The sequence below is a fragment of the Talpa occidentalis genome, unplaced genomic scaffold (assembly GCF_014898055.3).
Source record: "Talpa occidentalis isolate TD23 unplaced genomic scaffold, MPIMG_talOcc4v2.1 talOcc4.17, whole genome shotgun sequence".
Taxonomy (NCBI): Eukaryota; Metazoa; Chordata; class Mammalia; order Eulipotyphla; family Talpidae; genus Talpa; species Talpa occidentalis.
The window spans coordinates 57,149,697-57,170,636 of NW_023601754.1; the positions used below are offsets into that span (position 1 = coordinate 57,149,697).

General features: G+C 51.4%; 1 protein-coding gene across 2 annotated transcripts; it reads left to right on the forward strand.

Annotated features, from left to right (window-relative positions):
- Window positions 1-1,921: 1,921 nt before the first annotated feature.
- On the forward strand, window positions 1,922-10,000 carry SLC22A6 (solute carrier family 22 member 6). Of its 2 annotated transcripts, XM_037517728.2 has the most exons (10): window positions 1,922-2,612; window positions 2,957-3,060; window positions 3,270-3,424; window positions 4,596-4,764; window positions 5,198-5,321; window positions 5,477-5,592; window positions 6,616-6,830; window positions 6,966-7,074; window positions 9,378-9,581; window positions 9,871-10,000. In XM_037517728.2, exons 1-10 carry the CDS (start codon window positions 2,244-2,246, stop codon window positions 9,959-9,961), a joined length of 1,656 nt encoding a protein of 551 aa, XP_037373625.1. In that variant the 5' UTR covers window positions 1,922-2,243; the 3' UTR covers window positions 9,962-10,000. The 2 variants fall into 2 exon arrangements, with proteins under 2 accessions (XP_037373625.1, XP_037373626.1); XM_037517729.2 differs by lacking the exon at window positions 9,378-9,581.
- Window positions 10,001-20,940: the final 10,940 nt, after the last annotated feature.

A 20,940-nucleotide genomic window follows, 5' to 3' on the forward strand; every position in this document is an offset into this window, starting at 1 on the left:
CTATGCTTATGTATATTTTCTCTCTACAATCAATAGCCTCGCCTCTTTTTTTTTTTTTTTTTTAACCAGAAACAGGAAGAATAGTTTGTAATCACTGAGCTACAGAGTAGGGGCTTTGTTAATCTCTTTACCTCTATATCCTTTTACCAACCTCCAACAACCCAATGAGACAGACAGGACCACCACCCCCATCTTGCAAACAAGGACACTGAGATACAGAAGAGTTTAGTAACTGCCCCAGCTACACAGGCAGTGTGGATTGAGGATTTGGATCCAAGGAGACTGACTCCAGAGTCCATGTTTTACATAATATGCACTTTGCAGCTGAAAAGCAACTATAACCTGCTGTCTTGGCATCCTTAATCCATAATCCAACCAACCAGATCCCACAGAACCCCTCCAATCAGAGCTTGGCACTGCCCAGATCATGGGTGACCAGAAACCAAACTATTGGAGAAAATCAAGTGATAGTCTTAGAGTTGAGTATGTTCATTGCAAACATACACACACAAAAGAAAACACACAGATGACAACATAACACAGGGAAATTTTTTGAATCAGGATAAGCAAGAAGCTAAAAGCTGAGACACCAGAAGAACCGATCTGGATCACAGAGTCTGGGAGCAACCCAAGATGGCGGCATAGGGAGGCCTGGGCTCACTTGCCATGGCCGCCTTATCTGCAGCTGTATCACATGTGGTGTTGGTTGCAGGTCCCACTCTTACAAAAATAGCCTCTGTCCACTATTGTTCCTTCCAAATGAACACAGCCTTGGTTCCTAGTCCCCCGAAGGCCAAAGACTGGGATTGCCAAAAAAGCAAATAAAATACAAGATGTCCAGTTAAAAATGAATCTCATATTAATGAGTAATTGTTTGATAAGAGGAAAAAGAAGTTCAATAAGAACTTGCTTACCTCTAGTTAAGACTAACTCCAGGGCCTCCCCGGTGGTGCAGCAGTTGAGCGCTGGGTTGCAAAGCTGCCCGCAGCCTCTGCAGCGCCGGTTCAATCCCCAGCTGCTCCCCGGCCACTGCAGGAGAGTCTCCTGCCGCCCGCTGCTCCCCTCAGCAGTGTACTTTGGTCCTTCTGCCTGCTCTGCTCCCTGCTCTGGCTCTGGTGGATTCTCTCACCCTCCCGCGCTTCTGACTGTACCCAGTGCTTGTATAAAGAAATAAATAAATCTTAAAAAAAAAAAAAGACTAACTCCAATGAATAATTTTTAAAAGATTTATTTATTTATGCATACAAGAACTGGGGTATAAGCCAGAAGTGGGGAAGGGTAAGAGGATTCACCAGAGACAGGGTGGGGAGCAGAACAGGCAGAAGGACTGAAGTACACTGCTGAGGGGAGCAGCGGGCAAGACAGGAAAGGTCTGCTGCACCGTGTGGGTAGCTCCCTGGCCAGGGATCGAACTTGTGCTGCAGTGGCTGCAGACAGCTTTATAGGGTGTGTCTTAACCCCTTGTGCCACCAGGGAGGCCCTGAATAATTTTTTAGCACAAGTATTTCCCATGCCATATTAGGGACATATACGAAAAAGACAAAAAAAAAAAAAAAAGCCCCGAGACGGCCTCATCATCTACTGCTGTGCTGGTCTGTGGCAATTTGTTGATCTGAAATTCAAATTCATAGCACATCCTGTATTTTTTCTAGCCACCTTCCCCAAACAGGGGATCCTGTCCACTAAAAAGGGCAGGAGTCCCTCAAAAAGCCCCTGTAGTTCCCAGGTCCCAGTTTTCTCACTAAAAGGACGACAAAAAGGTCCCACTCTGCTCCTCCGGCCCCCAGATGCCCAGAGTGACCCTCCCACTACACCCCTCCCACCGCCCCCTCCAGTCCTCCCTCTCCTGCCCTTTATACCCACTTGGAGAAATTCCACTGACACAAGGATACGAGGAGGGTTAATCCTGCTGATACCAAGTCACACTTTAACTCATTCCCACCAGCCCAAGGATTAAATACTGCCCATGCTGGGGTCAGGGCTACAGCAGACCCTGAAAACAGAGTCCCCCTCCCCAAGTGAGGAGAAGCTGCAAGGGAAAGGGAGGGACAGAGGAGAGAAGGAAGGAGGGGCAGAACGGTCAGGCTGCTGTCCCCCTACAGAGCCAGCTCAGATTCAGCGCTAGGAGCAACTCGGCTGCAGAAGCAACGGCAGCCCCTCTCCTCCAGTGGAGGACAGCAGGCAGACAGAGGCCCTGGGACTGGAAGTCCTCAGCCCCCAGCCGCTCGGCCGGGCCTGACCCCATGGCCTTCAACGACCTCCTGCTGCAGTTGGGGGGCGTTGGCCGCTTCCAGCAAATCCAGGTCACCCTGGTGGTCATCCCCCTTCTCCTGATGGCCTCCCACAACACCCTGCAGAACTACACGGCTGCCATCCCCACCCACCACTGTCGCCCGCCTGCCGATGCCAACCTCAGCAAGGATGGGGAGCTGGAGGCCTGGCTGCCCCGGGACAAGCAAGGGCAGCCAGAATCCTGCCTTCGCTTCACCTCCCCCCAGCAGACACCCCCCTTCCCCAATGGCACAGAGACCAACAGCACGGGGGCCACCGAGCCGTGCACCGACGGCTGGATCTACGACAACAGCACCTTCCCTTCCACCATCGTGACCGAGGTGAGCATGCCCGGGCACCCTCCATGCACCATCCAGACTCTGCCCTCTGAGACAGGCAGGTGCACATGCACACACGCACACAGGCAACAGAGACACACACGTGCAGACACAAGCCAAGATGGAGAGATGGAGGGAGGGGTTCAAGATGGGGGCGTCTGTAGAAAAGGCTGATGTGGGGCTCGCAGAGTCAAGAAATGTCTCTCTGCTCCTGGAACTGGGAGGAAAAGGCAAAGGGAAGTGGCGGGGAGAGGGCAGCAGACCTCAGAGTGCCAGCCTGAAGGAGGGTGCGGGACTGCCCGGCAGCCCAGGCCCTCTGTGCCCGACCCTTGCCCCTCCCCCTACAGTGGGACCTCGTGTGCCCTCACAGGGCCTTGCGCCAGCTGGCTCAGTCCTTGTACATGGTAGGGGTGCTGCTCGGGGCCATGGTGTTCGGGTACCTGGCAGACAGGTCAGTTCTGGGTGAAATCCAGGCTCTGGGCTGGGGCTGGGGCTCCTGGGCAGGCCTAGGCGGGAGGTTGGCGACCCAGCCAGGCCTGGTGTGTGGCGCCTACCGCACCAACCATGAAGCTTCAGGGGTTCTCAAAAGACCCCAGGACAGGACCCCTCTCCTGCCCAGCTTGGCTCCGGGGACCCCTGCTGCAGGTCTTCTCCTCACAGGCTGGGCCGTCGGAAGGTGCTGATCCTGAACTACCTGCAGACTGCTGTGTCGGGAACCTGTGCTGCCTTCGCTCCCAATTTCGCCCTCTACTGTGCCTTCCGGCTCCTCTCGGGCATGTCACTGGCTGGCATCGCCCTCAACTGCATGACACTGAGTGAGGGGTGCCGGGAGGCAAGGCGGTTCCCTACCCCCTTCCCTCTGGTCACCCAGTCCCACAGCCCCTTTCCAGCTTCTTGCCCCGGCCCACTGCTCCTGAACAATGCCTGCCCTCTGCCTGCCCTCTGGGTCTACCCTTCTTCTCTGGCTCATGCCAGCCTGACCCCTCATTTAGACATGGGATTATAAACACCACTGTTAGGGCCAGACAGGCCCCATGAATGACTGATAGAGACAAGAGGCATTAGAGACTGGTAAGGACTGAGTCCAAAGGAGAGCCACACCTATCCAGGAAAGCCTCAGCCACTCAGTAGCACCAGTCAGGGGTTCAGGGCTGTCAGGTCATCCTCCTCCATATTATTAATGTAAAATAGTCCAATATATTCATGTTGACAGCTAATTCAAATGTATATGAAAGGCACTCAATGGTCAGAGCATGGTCTGTATGTGAGTCATCAATGTGCATCCTCTGACAGACTCAAAGGGCTGGGTTAGGATTAGGGGTTCCTTGGCTGGACTCAGTGGATCTGCTCCCCATCAGTTTCTCAGAGGAGGGACCTGAGGCTGGGGTGAAGAGAAAGGATTTACCCAAGGTCATGCCTCAAGTCAGAAGGGAATCTCAGGGTCTAGAACCCAGACTGGGTCTGGACTAGAACCAGGGCAGGACACAGAGAAATGATAGCCCCAACAGCAGTCATATCAGGAGCCCCAGAGGAATGAGCTGAGGGAGCACAAAGGGCAGCAAAGAGGTGGTTCCACTCCAGCTCCCCAAGATGGAGACAGGCCTGCATCCTCCCACTGCTCGGGCCACTGAAACCAGAAGCCAGCCCAGGCAGAGGGAGACAAGGGAGTGACTGCTGTTGCGTATAGACTGAATGGGCAGAAACACTCGGCAGGGAAAGGAGGCATGGCTGCAACTACGGGTTGGGGAGGAGCAAAAACATAGCAGAAGCGTGAAGGGGACAGCTTCTGGGGATTCCAGGCCCACGTCTCCATCTTGATTCCCCCAGCCCGACTTCTACCAAAAGTCCCCCCAGCCACAGCACCCAGACTCATTTGATGCATCTTCCTCCTTGGGAGAGACCATGACTGGGATGGACAGACCTGGCCCCCCGCCCTGGGGTCTCCACCTGCTTGGGGGCCCCAGAAGTTGCACCCTCTCTTTTCAGATGTGGAGTGGATGCCCATCCACACACGGGCATGTGTGGGCACCCTGATCGGCTATGTCTACAGCCTGGGTCAGTTTCTCCTGGCCGGGGTGGCCTACGCTGTGCCCCACTGGCGCCACCTGCAGCTGCTGGTCTCCGTCCCCTTTTTCGCCTTCTTCATTTACTCCTGGTGCGTGGGGCCCAGGGTGGGCAGGGAGGCTGAGGGCAAAGGACAAAGCAAAGACACCCCAGATCGTGCTGTACAGCCCATCTCACAGCATCAAAGAAGGGCCAACCTAGGCCAAGGCCTAAGTGTGTCAGACAGAGAAACTGAGGCTCTGAGTACCCAGCCCTCCCCCCACAAGTTCTCTCTGGTCCCCAGGGCCTGCCTTCACTGCTCTCTTTTCCCAGCACCCACAAGCTGAGCTCCTGGGTTGGGGGAAGAGAATTCACCAAGCTGGGCACTGCTTTGTGATCCTGGAGAGATGGATTGGGAAAAGCCCCTGGATTCTGAGCCTTAAATAAATTCCCACTGCAGGCCCCTAGAAAGCCCATCCCCCAACCCCCACCCAGCCAGCTGGAATAGAGGCTGTGCCGACACGCACCCCCCACTCTGCTCCCAGGTTCTTCATCGAGTCAGCCCGCTGGTACTCCTCCTCAGGAAGGCTGGACCTCACGCTGAGGGCCCTGCAGAGAGTGGCCTGGATCAATGGGAAGCGGGACGAGGGGGCCAAGCTAAGTATGGAGGTGAGAACCCCAATGGCTCCCGTGACACCCACCAGGGCTCCACCCACAAACCCTGAGCCCAGAACCCAGGGCCCAGAGGGCTTCCCTGAGTAAGGGGTCAGGCCGGGAGGCACTCCTGGCGAAGCCCAGGCTCTGAGCCCTGCCCGTCCTGGCAGGTGCTCCGGGCCAGTCTGCAGAAGGAGCTGACCTTGAGCAAAGGCCAGGCCTCAGCCATGGAGCTGCTGCGTTGCCCCACCCTTCGCCGCCTCTTCCTCTGCCTCTCCATGCTGTGGTAGGCCCAGACAGACTGACGAACAGACAGACCGAGAGACAAAAAGGCTGGTCGGGGAGAGAGTGGATGCGTGGGTGGAAGAATCCAGGCAGGAGAGAGGAAAACCCAACACACTGACTATGAGACAGTGCCATACCCTTCCACCATGGGGCATCCTAACAAGCCCCGGCCTCAGGCCTCAGTTCTACTCCAGGCCCCAACCTGGGCCTCCATCTCTCCATCTTCTTCTTCTCTTACCAACTCTGTTCCAATATGGAAAGCCGGCCTCAGGATGGGTGGGTGACTCCCTGTCAACAGAATGACATCAGGAAGACAGAGCAGTCTGACTTGCAAAACAGAGATTTTACCAGCCCATGGTGCCGGCCAGGAACGCAGGCCCCGTTGATGAGATGCTCAGAGCTCGTTCTGAAAGCACACTTTTGCCAAAGCTGATATGAGTCAAACATCTTCCTTTCCCCTTTGCCCTCCTTCTGTGCTATCCTCCCAGGCCCCCTCACCCTGACAGCCCCAGGGCAGTTAAGAGAAGCCTGATCAAAAGGAACAATGACTTCCAATTTGGATTTGCTCTAGGCTGTGAGTTCTAGCCACTAATCGGAGCTTCAGCTTCGGGTGTGGGTTCTTGACATCTTAAGAAGCCAGGTAGTTACCCCAGCACCGTGGACAGCCCTGCGAGGCCATGGCCTCTCCCAACAACTTAATCCTAAAGATGTGCTCGGATACACCTGCCCTCCCTTAATCCAGTACCATAGATAAGATAAGCATTAAAACTATGTAAATCCTGCATAGCAATTATGTGGAAATTCCCTTATACACTGGGGACACTATCTCATGACTGAGGGATTTAGGATTTTGGAAAACTACCTTGATATTAAAATTACATACTAAATGTCTAAAGAAATATTAACCAAGGCAGATTCCAGGACATTAAGCAAAACTACCTAGTGCAATTCACTCCTATTTTAAAAGCATACCCTTCATTCAAGCCTTCCTGACAAGCCCCATGCCCGTTTCTCTGCCCACTAGGTTTGCCACTAGTTTTGCATATTATGGACTGGTCATGGACCTGCAGGGCTTCGGGGTCAGCATCTACCTGATCCAGGTGATCTTCGGTGCTGTGGATCTGCCTGCCAAGCTCGTGGGCTTCCTGGTCATCAACTCTCTGGGCCGCCGGCCTGCCCAGATGGCCTCACTGTTGCTGGCCGGCATCTGCATCCTGGTCAACGCGGTGGTTCCCCGGGGTGAGCACATGTGGACACCTCGGTCTCTCATCTTTGGCCCTTCACCTGATATGACCCAGTTTCCCAGAAGGAAGGGGAGAATTTCCTCCCACCCTGCCCCCAAAGCTCCTACTGAGCTCCTTCCTTTCTCTCTAGATCAGTCCATTGTCCGAACTTCCCTTGCTGTGCTGGGGAAGGGCTGCCTGGCTGCCTCCTTCAACTGCATCTTCCTGTACACTGGAGAACTGTACCCCACAATGATCCGGTGAGTGGAAGCCAATGCAAGAAGGGTCTTGGGGCAAGACATTCCCCCACACAAAGGTCAGATTCCAGAGCCCCAGCCCCAGGCGCCCTCCCAGGACCCATCAAAGCCAGGTACATGGTAGCCACTCAGCAACACTTCATGGCCTGGCTACCACAGATCTGGCTGCCCGCTAAGATCTTACCTGACCCAAGGAGCCACCAAATGGGCTGGAGTAGGGAGCTAAGAACCATCTCAGAAGCAATGAGTTCAAGTGTCCCCATAATCTCCAAAGTACAAGTTTGCAGCCATCAAATCTAAATTCCATCTATCAACCAAGCAGTATGTCCTAAACCAAAGACCAAGGCATGGAAGTCATTTCCTATCACAAAGGACACACTTAATAGTGGTAACTGGATAGTAAGCTGTTGGAATAAACACAGCACTGCTTTTTCAAGTGTCAAGATGGGGAGAGGAAGCATGTTTGCATTAAGAAGCAAAAAGCATGTCTGTTTTTAATATGGGATACAAAATTCTCAGAAGCCCTCAAGGAAATATCACCCTTCTCTAGACAGCTGGAGTGAGCGCTGTCTATGGTGGTGACTTTGTGGGGCCCTCATAGGGCACAGAGTATAAAGTTCTCACACTGTCTTTTTTTTTTTTAAGATTTATTTGTTTATGCATACAAGAGCTGGGGTACAGGCCAGAGGTAAGGGGGGTTAGAAGATTCACCAGAGACAGAGTGGGGAGCAGAACAGGCAGCTGAGGGGAGCAGCAGGCGAGTCAGGAGAGGTCTGCTGCACCATGTGGGTAGCTCCCTGGCCGGCTGGGAATCAAACTTCTGCTGCAGAGGCTGCAGATTGTTTCATAGTGCCGCGCTTAACCCCTTGCGCTACCAGGGAGGCCCACACACTGTCTTAACTTGTTACAAATATTAACTCTGTGGTCCTCACAACAAGCCTCTGCACTAGATACTATACTTGGTCCCATTTTACAAATAAGAAAACTGAATCACAGAGAGGTTAAGTGACTTACCTGAGGTCACACAGTTAATATAAGAGGGGCCTTGGATTTGAAGCCAAACACTAGGCCTCCTAAATCACTGGTTTTTGTTTGTTTGTTTGCTTGCTTGCTTGTTTATAGATTTATTTATGAGTACAAGAGCTGGGGTATAGGCCAGAGGTGTGGGGGTGGGGTCGGTGAGAAGATTCACCAGAGACAGAGTGGGAAGCAGAACAGCAGACTGACTGAAATACACTGCTGAGGGGAGCAGCAGGGAGACAGGTGAGGTCTGCTGCACCATGTGGGTCCTCCCTGACCAGGGATCAAACAACCGCAGTGGCTGGCAAGAGCTTGATAGCGTTGAGACTTTAACCCCTGCACCACCAGGGAGCTCCCTAAGTCACTGTTTTTAACTTCTGCTCTCGTAATAAATGCTTTTAAAAGCAGATTCATGTCCCTTCCCCTGGGAATTCTAGTCCAACCCTTCTGTGTGGGGTTGGGGTGATTGTGATTCAAAATCCCCCAGGTGACCAGAACACAATTCTCCTAATCCACTAATTTGATAGCTCAGGAAGAGTGAGGCCCAGCCAGGAAAAGGGTCTCCTCTAAGGTCACATAGAAAGCTAAGGGCTGGGCCTCCCCTGGTGGCGCAGCAGTTGAGTGCTGGGCTGCAAAGCTGCCTGCAAAGCTGCCTGCAAAGCTGCCTGCAGCCTCTGCAGCGCCGGTTCGATCCCAGGGTCCCCCATGGCACGCAGACCTCTCCTGCCGCCCGCCGCTCCCCTCAGCAGTGTACTTCATCGGTCTGCCCGTTCTGCTCCCTGCTCTGGCTCTAGTGAATTCTCTCACACTCCCCCGCTTCTGACTGTACCCTGTGCTTGTATAAATAAATAAATAAATAAATAAATAAATAAATAAATAAATATTTTTTAAAAAAAATAAAGAAAGAAAGCAAGCTAAGGGCTGAAGCAAAATTCAGTCTCCCAATTCTCTAGTCAGCGCTAGAGAGAGGTGCTATCACCTCCTCGCCTTTCACAGACAAGGAACTCAAGGCACAGAGTGGTTAAGAGACTTGTCCAAGTTCTCACAGCCAGTAAACTGTGGCATCAGGGTTAGAATGTATATAATCTGGCCTCAAAACATGTTCCTACCTGTTTGTTTTTAATTCTCCAAAGAAAAGGCCAAATGGGTTTGCTCATAAAATGGGAAACAGAGGAGGCACAGCTTGGGGTGTCGCCGGGGGCTGGACCTGAGCTGTCCAGGTCTCCAGTGCGCCGGCACCTCGGCATCCATGGCAGGACACTGACGCCGCCCCTTGGCGCCCACAGGCAGACAGGCCTGGGGATGGGCAGCACCATGGCCCGAGTGGGCAGCATCGTGAGCCCGCTGGTGAGCATGACCGCCGAGCTCTACCCCTCCCTGCCTCTCTTTATCTACGGCGCGGTCCCCGTGGCTGCCAGCGCTGCCACTGCCCTCCTGCCAGAGTCCCTGGGCCAACCACTTCCGGACACGGTGCAGGACCTGGAGAACAGGTGGGCCACCTGTCAGAGAGGAGTAGGGACTTAGCCCAAGTGGAGCGTCCAGCCTGTGGTGGCCTTGAGATTCAACCTCAGCCACCTCCTCCAGGCCACGGCTCTCTGTCCATTTCCCCAACTGGCTGAGAGTCCTTGAATGCCACCTGGGCGCCCAGTTCCCGGGAGTGCTAGGAGTCTGGGGCTGGGAGCCTTGCTGGGTGGACAGCTCCCTGGGAGTCTGCAGCTCCCAGCCCTGGCCTGGAGGCTGCACACCCAGGGCACCACCCTCCTGCCCCCCCATCCCCAGGAGAAGCGGGAAACGGAAACGACAGCAGCAAGAACAGCAGAAGCAGATGGTGCCGCTCCAGGCCTCAGCAGGAGAAAAGAACAGACGCTGAGCACTACGAAGGGAGCCTATGGAGTCCCTCCAGGGCCCTCCAGGCCCTGGGCTACCCGCACAAGGAGGGCGGAGGGTGGGGAATGGAGGCCCGAGTGTTGGGGCTGCGGTTCAGGGAAGACCTTCCCCTGGGGGGCCCTCCCTGACAGACTCCCCCAGGAGCATATCATTAAAAAGTTTGTCTGCATCTCACTTGTCTCCCTTGTGTCAAAGGCGACAGCCACTCCACAGCAACCATCTTCTGACACAAAAGATCATACGGTCCAGTCCCTGCCCTGGACTCCGGGACTGGACAAACAAGTGGAGAATCTCTTCCCTCCACCCTCTCCCCCACCCCACCTTTCTTCCCTCTTCCCTCCCCACTTCCCTGATCCATTCAAATATTTCTGTGAGTTGCAGACACCCTCCCCTTCCCAGCTGCCAGGTAATTGACAAGGAACTGAAAGGAAATCAGCCAGTCAGAAGCTTTGGTCCAGGCTCCTACCCCTGCTGCCCCAGCAGATGGGAACCCCTGGCAGGAAAGGGGGAGGAAACGGATGATGACACCTGTCACATCAGGGTGCTAGCCCTGCTCCCAACATTCCAGCCATCTCAAAGCCAATTTGCCACTTTCAGCTCTGGAGCTGGAGGGTCAGCACCTTAGCTACCCCAACCCCTCCCCCAGGGCTTCCTTTGATGCTCTGCCCCCTGTGGACCCTGGGGAGGAGGACAGGAGGACTCGCCTGGCCAGAGGGAGCCAGCACTGAGTGCTTATTTATGCCAGGCACTGTCCTAAGCAGTTGGCCGCCATTAACTCATTTAATCCTCTCGGTGACTTTCTACAGATATGTGCAGTTAAATAACTTGTCCAAATTCACACCGCGAGTAAATTGTGGGGTCAGGATTAGAATGCAGATAATATAATCTGGCTCAGGAATGTGTGTGCCTGACCCCTCCACGACCCTAGGCTGGGAGCACTGAAACTTTGACCTTTTCCATTCCAGCCCCACTGCTTCTTTGCTTCCTCCCTCCAGCACTGAGGTGGGGGGGGGGGGACACGGGGAGTGGGGGAGAGGAGAAAAAGGAACCGTGAAGGGAACCAGGAATAGTGAAGGGAAGGCAGTTTAGGGGTAGCAGTCAGGAAAAGGCCAGGATAACCCTGTCACCTGTGTGGGCAGGACAGCTCACTGGAGGAAAGTCTGGGCGCAAAAAAATGGCCCTATTAGCACCTACAGGTGCCAGAAGCGAGGAAGTCAGTGTGCCCACACCACCCTAAACAAGCGTGCTCACTCATGCTTATCTGCTGGCACACAGGCTGCCCCCTGCAGCTGACCTGGCCCCCAGCCCTTCATCCCCTGGGGAAAGTATACACACACACACACATACACACACACACACACACACACACACACAGACTGTACCTTTGGGACGCTGGGGCTTGGCTGAATCAGGGCAACCTGGAGAGGGGAAGTGGCCTGGAGCTCCCCTGAAAAAGTCAAAAAGGCCTGTAAGATGGCAGATCTCCCTGGACAAATCAGGCAGAGCTGAAATCACCATAACTGTCCCCTCTTGGAACATGTGGGTCCATGGTGTTCCCCCCAAGCTCCCCAAGAATTGCTTGGCCCTAATAGGACCAGGAAGATGGCTGAAGGCCAAGAACCCCCAACCCTGCTGCTATTTCCCTGGCAGCACTGCCTTCATGGTTGAAGAGGGGCACCGAGGTGGTGCCATTCCCAGCCTCGGGCAGGGAGATGGGCTGAGACTGGGCCCCAGGACACCTGCCCTAGCCCTGCGACTGCAGTTCTGGGTCCTATACCAGCCTTAAAACTCTGCCAGCAACAAGGCTATGTCCCAGCTCCCCTGGGGTTTCTGTCTCTGGGCTTACGTCTCCTGGTGTCTGCATCTGTCTCAATCAGAGCCAGCTTCTACCTGTTCCCACCAACATCCCCACCGGTAATGTCCCAGTGCCAATTCAGGCAGCTCACTGCCACTCAGAATCCATGTGCCCACTCCTGGGCTGGGTGCCCTCCACTCACCCAGTGCCCCTGACCAATTGGAAGACTCCCTTCCTCCACTTTTTTAAAAATATTTATTTATGCATACAAGAACTGGGGTACAGGCCAGAAGTGCAGGGGCAGGGGGCTGAGAAGATTCACCAGAGACAAAGTGGGGAGCAGAACAGGCAGATTGACTGAAATACGCTGCTGAGGGGAACAGCGGGCAAGACAGGAGAGGTCCCTGGTCAGTGGGTCAGCTCCCTGGCCAGTCGGGGATCAAGCTGCCGATAGCTTCATAATGCTGAGACTTAACCCCTTGTGCCACCAGGGAGGCCCCACCCCTTCCTCTACTTTCAAGGTAGCAGGTGACTTATGGCCCTGTTTCCCTAAGGAGTCAGCCCCGGAACACTGACTCACGGCACATCCTCTCCCCCAGGCCCTGAGCCTGAGTTCTGACACTCTCATGCCCCCCTCAGCAGCCTCAGTTTTGGCCACAAGGTCCTGCCTCAGCCAGGGTAAGCACTGAGGGAGAGTAATATGGCAGAAATATGGAAATTACTGGGGACTTGACGTGCCATTGAGCCACTGACTTAATCAGCCCTGAAGTCACCTACCTCATTCTGTGTTAAGAGTGGGAATTGAAGTTCTCCTTATTCTTTAAATGATGGGGAGTTGGCTTGCCTGTGACTTGCAGCCAAAGACATCTTAACTAATCTATCTTTACAACCTTATAAAAATATAATAGAGAAGCGATTGGCCCTGTTTGTAGTGTATAATTTAGTTTTGACAGATGTGTTACCCAGCAAAGGGGTCTCTACCCTAAGTGCACAGATCAGAAAATGACATCAAGTAGTTGAGAAATCAGCTTTATTGTGAATTGATTGGCAAAGAGGTAGGAGAAAACTCATGTCTACCTCCCTGATTAAGAAAGGAAATGAGATGGTGTAGATTTGGGGGACAGGTCCGGGAACAAAGTTCAATTTTATTGGCTGAAAAGCAGTTTAGGGGCAAAGAATGTGAACTTGGCTGATACTTACTTACTGGTGAGTTGCAACACGCTTCAACCTGAGTATGAGAGGCTTTTCTTCAGGTCACTGGAATTTGAGGTTTCTATTGCTGCACCCCAGCCCCTCTGGGAGCCTCCTCCCCTCTGCATTCTCAGCCTCCAGCCAACCTTGGAGCTCAGCTCAAGGCTATCTGCTCCTACTTGCTTAAGCTGGGTGAGATAAGGTTCCAGCTAGGTCATCTGCAAATACAAGCCTCAAAAAGAAAAGTTTAAATAGTTTTTCCCTCTCTTGGACCTTAGGGTCTGAGACCAATTTAACCATTTAACCTCGGTTTCAGATGGATATACCCTGAGACCATTGTGGCAATCCAGAGCAGGAAAGACCAGCACTGCTTCCTCTGGCCTCTTTGAGAGGACATAGCTTCAATTTCCCTTGAGAAATAACAAAAGGAGGGTGACTGAGTCTATGCAAGATGTATATTTAACTTTTTAAAGAAATAGCAATTTTCTTAAAATGGGGTACAGGATAAGAGAGCTTCAGTTGCTCCACCTCTTTGGTAACACTTGGCGTGATCAAAACTTTACATTTTAGGGGCCTCCCTGGTGGCGCAAGGGGTTAAGTCTCAGAACTGTCAAGCTATACACAGCCACTGCAGCACAAGTTAGATCCAAGGCCAGGGAGCTACCCACATGGTGCAGCAGACCTCTCCTGTCTTCCCGCTGCTCCCCTCAGCAGTGTATTTCAGTAGATCTGCCTATTCTGTTCCCCACTCTGTCTCTGGTGAATCCTCTCATCCCCCGTACCTCTGACCTGTACCCCATCTCTCGTGTGCATAAATAAATAAACATTTAAAAAAAAAAAAGAAAGAAAGAAAACGGTGGTTGAACTTGGGCGCCTCCTGGCAGAAAGACCAGAAATCCTTGCAGAAAACCCTGACCAGGTTTAATATTCTGCCTTGGTTCCCCAGAGTTGGGCACCTCAGGGTGAGGAAGTGGACAGAGGAAGGGATAAAGGAGTTGTGCAGATGGGAGGAGCAAAGGGGACTTTCCTGAGCAAAAGGTTCTGGGCTCAGAGGCCTAGAGAAAGAACAGTTGCCTGACTTCGGCTAGAAATAGCTCTTAGCAGCTGGGCCAGGAGATGGAGCGCAGCCAAAGAACTAAGATGGGAAAGAGAACAGGGTTACAGGGGTCCTTTCATCTCAAATGATTTCACATCCCTCCCCAAGCCTACCCACCCCCACCCCCCCATTCGTAGAGGGGGTCAGGCTGCTGAGGGCTTCACCAGGCTGAATTCAGCACTCTAGCTGTCATGGTGACTGTGCCCTTAATGTCCGTTCTGGGCAAAGCTCTTTTGATCGCAAGGAAGAGAGTTCTCTCAAAGAGGTCGTGGGGGAACAGGGTTATTACTGCAAGACAGAGACTTCAGCAGCGTGTCCATGGACAGAAAACAAAGCGCCTCCAGGCCTCATGGAGACAGGTATTAGAGCCCCAGGGGCATCTCCACACACTACTGCCTTCCTCTCATCTCAACCCTTTCCACCGTGTGCTCCTCTGCAAGGTGAGCACCACCCCAGTTCCAGCCCAATGCCTCTCAGATTTCGGGGCCCATTGCCAACCTTAGAAAAGGCTCTGATCTGCTCAGTACGGCACATGGAAATGAGCCCACCAGCCCCCAAAGGGCTCAGGTGTCTACTCTTCAGCTCGCTTGTGTGCCAAGGGGCAGCAGAGGGGGTCATGCAGCCCAGCCCAGAAGTCAAGGCTGTGCAGAGAAGACAAGGGGCTATGGTCAGGTGTGATCCCCAAACTTGCCTAGCACAGCTTGTCTGAAACTGATCCGAGTAAGCAAGACTCTCTCCAGACAGACCCCAAGACACAGAAGCAGATGTGACCACGTATGGCTGATCCTCCTGGGATAAGGGAAGCAACTACTTAGTGTTGCTGCCTGGGCAGCTGACAATATGAGAACCCTGTTCATGCCCAGGCTGGACATTTAGCGAAGACATAAGTTGAGGATCCCCCATATATTCTTGTCTTGCTTTTCTCTAGGAGCATGTTTTACAATAACCACTCAGAGTTGAGTCTCCAAAAAACTGGGGACCTCCACCCCAACCATCTTATAAAGAATCGGTGCTTCTACTCTGCTCTTTATAGCCTGCCCTGGGACAGAGAACTGTCCTTCCCCTGGCTCTTTGCGGCCCCTCTTCTCATCATTTCTGGAATCTGTAAGTAATAACTCCTGTGACTTTACCTCTTTGTGTGACTACATTGAAACTGCACCGTCCATCAAAATGACCCCGTGGTTTTCACTTCCCAAAGTGGGAGCTGGGAGCTGCCAATCCTCATTCAGCAGATCAAAGTCTGCATAGTCCTGCTTGAATACCCAGCTCCGGCCTCTCAACACTCCACCCACTCTGAGGCATGCAGATATCCATTCTGCTTCCCCAGGTCAGCCATCCACCAAGAACTAGCCATCTACTTGGTGCTCTTTGGTTCAAAACAGCAGGCGATTTGGTCCCAAAGCTCAGACCCCCTCACCACCTAGAACAAAGAGTCTGGGTCTGTGAGCACCTTGGATTTCCTTCTAAAAGGAGACCTGAAAATAACGTCCTCATCATTTTGGGTTCTGACGAGACCACATGCACAGTCATGCCATGCCTGAGATGCATTGAGACACTAAATATCATCCAGTCCTCTTCCAAGAGGAACCATATGGAACCGTCACCCACCATCTTATGGGTGTGGGGCACTGAAAGACCAATACCAATAATGCCAAAGACTGTGGTTGTACCAAGAGAACGTTTCATTAGGATAATGGGCAGCTCACATGCATAACCAGGCATGAAGCTGGACCTTCTGGGATGTGAAACAAATGAATGACTCACAAGTAACAGAGGCGACTTAAGCAAGGGCCTGAAGCCCAGCCCAGACTCTCCCCCCAGCCACGGGGCTGTGTCTGATAAGCACAGTAGCCCAGGGTTTGAGAAAGATAAGTCCCAGATCACCTCTTGGGAGGAACTTCCAAGTGACCGAATATCCCAAAGGGATATTCAGCAATCTGAGTGCAAAGCAAAAAAAAATTTAAAAACCAAAAAACTTACCAACTAACAAGGGAAGCGTGCTGGCTATGGGCTACAATAAAAACCCTGCCTCAGCTCCTATTATTTCCCTCTGAATTAAAATACCCTGAGCAATAACTAGCAGCCTCCAGCTGAACTTATATTAGTCCAGATTCTTGTTTGCCAATGGTTGTAATTCAACTCCAACTAATTTGAACATCAGAAGAGTTTGCAAAGGCTCCCCTAGCCCTATCACAAAATGGGTCAAGGTGGAGCTGGCTCTGAGATAACTGGGGGCCATGAGGAGTCATCAGAACCCTTTTTTTTAAGATTTATTTATGTGTACAAGAACGGGGGTACAGGCCAGAGGTGTGGGGAGCTGAGAGGATTCACCAGAGACAGAGTAGGAAGCAGAACAGGCAGATTGACTGAAACACACTGCTGAGGGGAGCAGCGGGGAGACAGGAGAGGTCTGCTGCACAATGTGGGTCAGCTCCCTGGCCGGGGATGGAACTTGTGCTGCAGTGGCTCCAGACAGCTTCATAGGTTGCGGCTAAACCCCTTGCACCACCAGGGAGGCCCATCATCAGGACTCTTGCTGGTTCTCAGCTCTGCTTTCCTTTGCACACTGGGCAAGGTGGCACTGATCGTTCTGGGCTTACTCCTAGTAACTTCATCACCGGGCTGGGGGAATAGAATTTATGTCTCTCAGCATCAACTTTGAAATATTCTAGGAAAATCTTCTTGGCTGGCTGGGGTCTTGACTACTCCTTCATCCAATGTCTGTGAGAAGGAAGGACATGAGTCATTATGAATGACCCAGCCGAGACTCCTAGTCACTCCTCTGCTGCAGATAAGGAAGGGACACCATTTCACTCTCGACTTCCTGGTCTTGCTGCCATTTGTTTTCTCTTTTCTCCTTTTCTCTCCCTTGAGGCTAGTCTCAGAGCATCTGTCATGTATCACAGCCTGTATCGAGTTAGCAAGGCAGGGCTATGGGGCAACAACTCTCCTAATCTCCCTCGACTCCTCCCTTTGCATAGGTTTTGGCTCCTGTTGGTGATAAAGCAATTCTCTCTACACAAGGATCAGGAGCACACAGAAATATTGGCTCCTCAAGGATTTAGGTACACGTGAAAAAGCAAGATGTTACAAGTCTTATGGACCCTGGCCTCCCTGGTGGCACAAGGGGTTAAGCATAGCACTGTGAAGCTATATCCAGAGCATCTGTAGCACGAGTTCGATCCCCCAGCCAGCCAGGGAGCTACCCGCATGGTGCAGCAGACCTCTCCTGTCTCCCCCATTGCTCCCTGCAGCAGTGTATTTCAGTGGATCTGCCTGTTTTGTTCCCCACTCGGTTTCTGATGAATCCTCTCACACACCTCTGACCTGTGCCACAGTTCTTGTATACATAAATAAATAAAATTGTAAAAAAAAACAAGTCTTATGAACCCTAGATGGTATAAGCCCCCCACAGGTGATTTTGCAGACAGCTAGCACCTAGGGCAGACCAGAAGCAGAGTGATTCTGCCTACAATAGTCTGTGTTTACTGGTCAATTTCTAACCTGGATGTGTCATCACTGGCTTGCAGACAGACTTGGCTTCTTTGCACGTCTCTTACTTCTTCCCTCTCTCCTTGTCCCTTTACTTCCCAAACTTCCATTTCCCCAGTTCCTGTCTATAAAATCCTTAACTTGCTCACCCACGTGCATCTCCACAGTCATATTCCATTCACATATTTCCGTTAAAGTACTGTCAAAATTAATTCCCATTCTGACACAGCCGCAAAATCTCTTTCAAATAAAAGCTATATCAGACAACACAGAGAGTTACAGAATAGCAGTTATTTGAATAAAACAGCAATAAAGTCCATTGCCCTTTAGAGAGAGTATTCAAATGCCAACATCCCAATTTTTACATCATGGGGTGTTTGCATCCTTGGGGTTCTAACAAATCCCACAGTAATAATTAAATTCACAAATAAGGATTTCTTTCCAGCCAACCAGTTATCACATAACTCCACTTGAAGGAGGAATTCATTTGGGAATATACTAACACATCTTAGAATTAACATGTCCTCTCATTACTCAGGTCATTCAGCCCCTGTCCTCTATTTCTCTTAACAAAAGAAATGACAGTTTAAAAACCCATTCAAATGTGTACAAGAAAAGAGCTCTTAATTGTAAAGGAAATGACACATCTATTTACCATTTCGGCTTTATGGTCCATCTGACAGCAGAACAATTTTTCTGCAAGTTAAAACAGCTTCCCTCGCCACGCTCCCCCCCCTCCACACACACACCAAGAGAAGAAGTACTTTCAAAGTGAGATATTTTTCTTATATTAATTAAAAAGCAACAATATTCGATCAGTGGTAGTATCCAATTGCTATTTATTTCAATGTTGCAAATAGCCACAACTCACTCAGAACTAAATGGAAAATGAGGCAGAAAGAGGGGGCGTAAGGTCCTAGGGTGCAGTTCTTTTTTAAAAAATATTTATTTAGGGCCTCCCTGGTGGCGCAGGGGTTAAGACACAGCCTATGAGGTGATCCGTGACCACTGCAGCATGTGTTCGATTCCCAGCCGGCCAGGGAGAAACCCACATGACGGGACAGACCTCCCCTGTCTTGCCCATGCTCCCCTTAGCAGTGTACTTGGGTCCGTCTGCCTGTTCTATTCCCTGCTCTGTCTCTGGTGAATCCTCTCACCCCCCGCATCTCTGGCCTGTACCCCAATTCTTGTATAAAAAATAAATAAATCTTAAAAAAAAGATTAAAATATATATATTTATTTATTTATTTATGCATACAAGGACTGGGATATAGGCCAGAGGTGTGGGGGGTGAGAGGATTCATCAGAGACAGAGTGGGGAACAGAACAGGAAGACTGATTGAAATACTCTGCCATGTGGGTAACTCCCTGGCCAGGGATTAAACTTGTGCTGCAGGGCCTGTGGATAGCTTCACAGTGCTGAGACTTAACCCCTTGCACCACCGAGGGGGTCCCTGAGGTGCAGTTCTATACCAAACGAAAAGGTCTATGAGAACCAGAGCCCAGAAAGCCTGAGCCACTGGAGAGGCGGGCATGGCAAGGTGCCTGAGCTCAGGGCTCCCTCCTCTCTTCTCCCAGGCCAAGCAAAATGCTCGCACAGAGTGGCCAGCACCATGTTTGCTGAGTGAAAGTGAGCTGAAGGAAGTGTAGCGGGAGTGGTTGTAGGCATCTCTAAAGACATTGGAGGGAAACCAGGACTATGAATTCTGGGGCTAGGGACCCCAATATCTGGGATTTCAGAGACTCCCCATCATCCCTTTCTCCACATACTGAACCTCCCACCCCTGCCTTACCCCTGAGGGGTTTGGGGGTGCAGAGTGAGACTGGACTCATCCAAATACTGTTGCTCTGAGAAGCAGAAAACAGTATGATATTAAACATTTTCTCATGTGATTTTGATCTATTTATAATCTTTTTCTAAACTTCCTATTCATATCCTTTTTATGGACTTATAATTACACTAAGGGGGGGGGCCTTCCTGATGGCGCAAGGGGTTAAGCACAGCACTGTGAAGCTATCTGCAGCCTCTGCAGCACGAGTTTGATTCCTGGCCAGCCAGATTGCTGACCCATATGGCGCAGCAGACCTCTCCTGTCTCTCCTGCTGCTCCCCTCAGCAGTGTATTTCAGTCAGTCTGCCTGTTCTGCTCCCCACTCTGTCTCTGGTGAATCCTCTCACCCCCGCACCTCTGGCCTATACCCCAGCTCTTGCATGCATAAATAAATAAATCTTAAAAAAAAATAATTACACTGAGGAATTACTCTAAGCATACTAACCTTTCACTCTGTCTGATCAATATTTTATGCACTTCCAAATACTTTTAAATGTATCACTTATTAAAATAAGACCTTTCATTGCTTGATATAATCACAATGATCCTTTTTTTTTTTTTTTTTTTTTTTTTAATAGAGGCATGCTTTATTTATTTATTTATTTGTTTGTTTGTTTTGTTTATACATGCACTGGGTACAGTCAGAAGCGCGGGAGGGTGAGAGAATTCACCAGAGCCAGAGCGGGGAGCAGAGCAGGCAGAAGGGCCGAAGCACACTGCTGAGGGGAGCAGCGGGCGGCAGGAGAGGTCTGCGCGCCATGTGGGACCCTCCTCCAGTGGCCGGGGAGCAGCCGGGGACCGAACCGGCGCCACAGAGGCTGCGGGCAGCTTCGCAACCCAGCGCTCAACCGCTGCGCCACCGGGGAGGCCCAAGATCCATTTTTTTTTAATTCACCTCAGGTCTCATTTAGAAAGGCCTTCTTCTATTCCTCAGCATAAAACTGTTTACCTAGATTTTCTTCAAGCATGTTCATTTTTGTTTGATTTTTAATAGTCTGTCATAATCCAACAGAAATTTTGTTAAACATAAGGTAGAGAATTAAGTTCTTTTACCCCCTAAGTTAGTTAATTGTCCCAAACCCATTGAACAAACAGTCCAACTTTTCCGGGCTCATGTGAGACCCCACCCTCATCACCTAAGGGTGTTTCTGAGACCATTTGGTCTCATTGACTTATCTGTCTGGTGCCAACTCTGTTCTGTTTAATTCTTTTTTTTTTTTTTTTTTTTTTTAAGATTTATTTATTTATTTAATTATTTATTTTTTTATACAAGCACTGGGTACAGTCAGAAGCACGGGAGGGTGAGAGGATTCACCAGAGCCAGAGCAGGGAGCAGAGCAGGCAGAAGGACCAAAGTACACTGCTGAGGGGAGCAGCGGGCGGCAGGAGAGGTCTGCGCGCCTTGTGGGACCCTCACCCAGTGGCTGGGGATGGAACCAGCGCTGCAGAGGCTGCAGGCAGCTTCGCAACCCAGCGCTCAACTGCCTCGCCACCGGGGAGGCCCTGTTCTGTTTAATTCTTACAGGGTAGGCAGGAAAAAGCAATTCATCACATCTC

What these genes read in the sequence shown, in the direction of transcription:
- SLC22A6 (XM_037517728.2), top strand. Translation starts at nt 2,244, where the DNA reads ATGGCCTTCAACGACCTCCTGCTGCAGTTGGGGGGCGTTGGCCGCTTC. An exon ending in CTTCCACCATCGTGACCGAG is followed by an intron (nt 2,613 to 2,956) that starts GTGAGCATGCCC and finishes CTCCCCCTACAG; the next exon opens with TGGGACCTCGTGTGCCCTCA. An exon ending in CAACGCGGTGGTTCCCCGGG is followed by an intron (nt 6,831 to 6,965) that starts GTGAGCACATGT and finishes CTTTCTCTCTAG; the next exon opens with ATCAGTCCATTGTCCGAACT.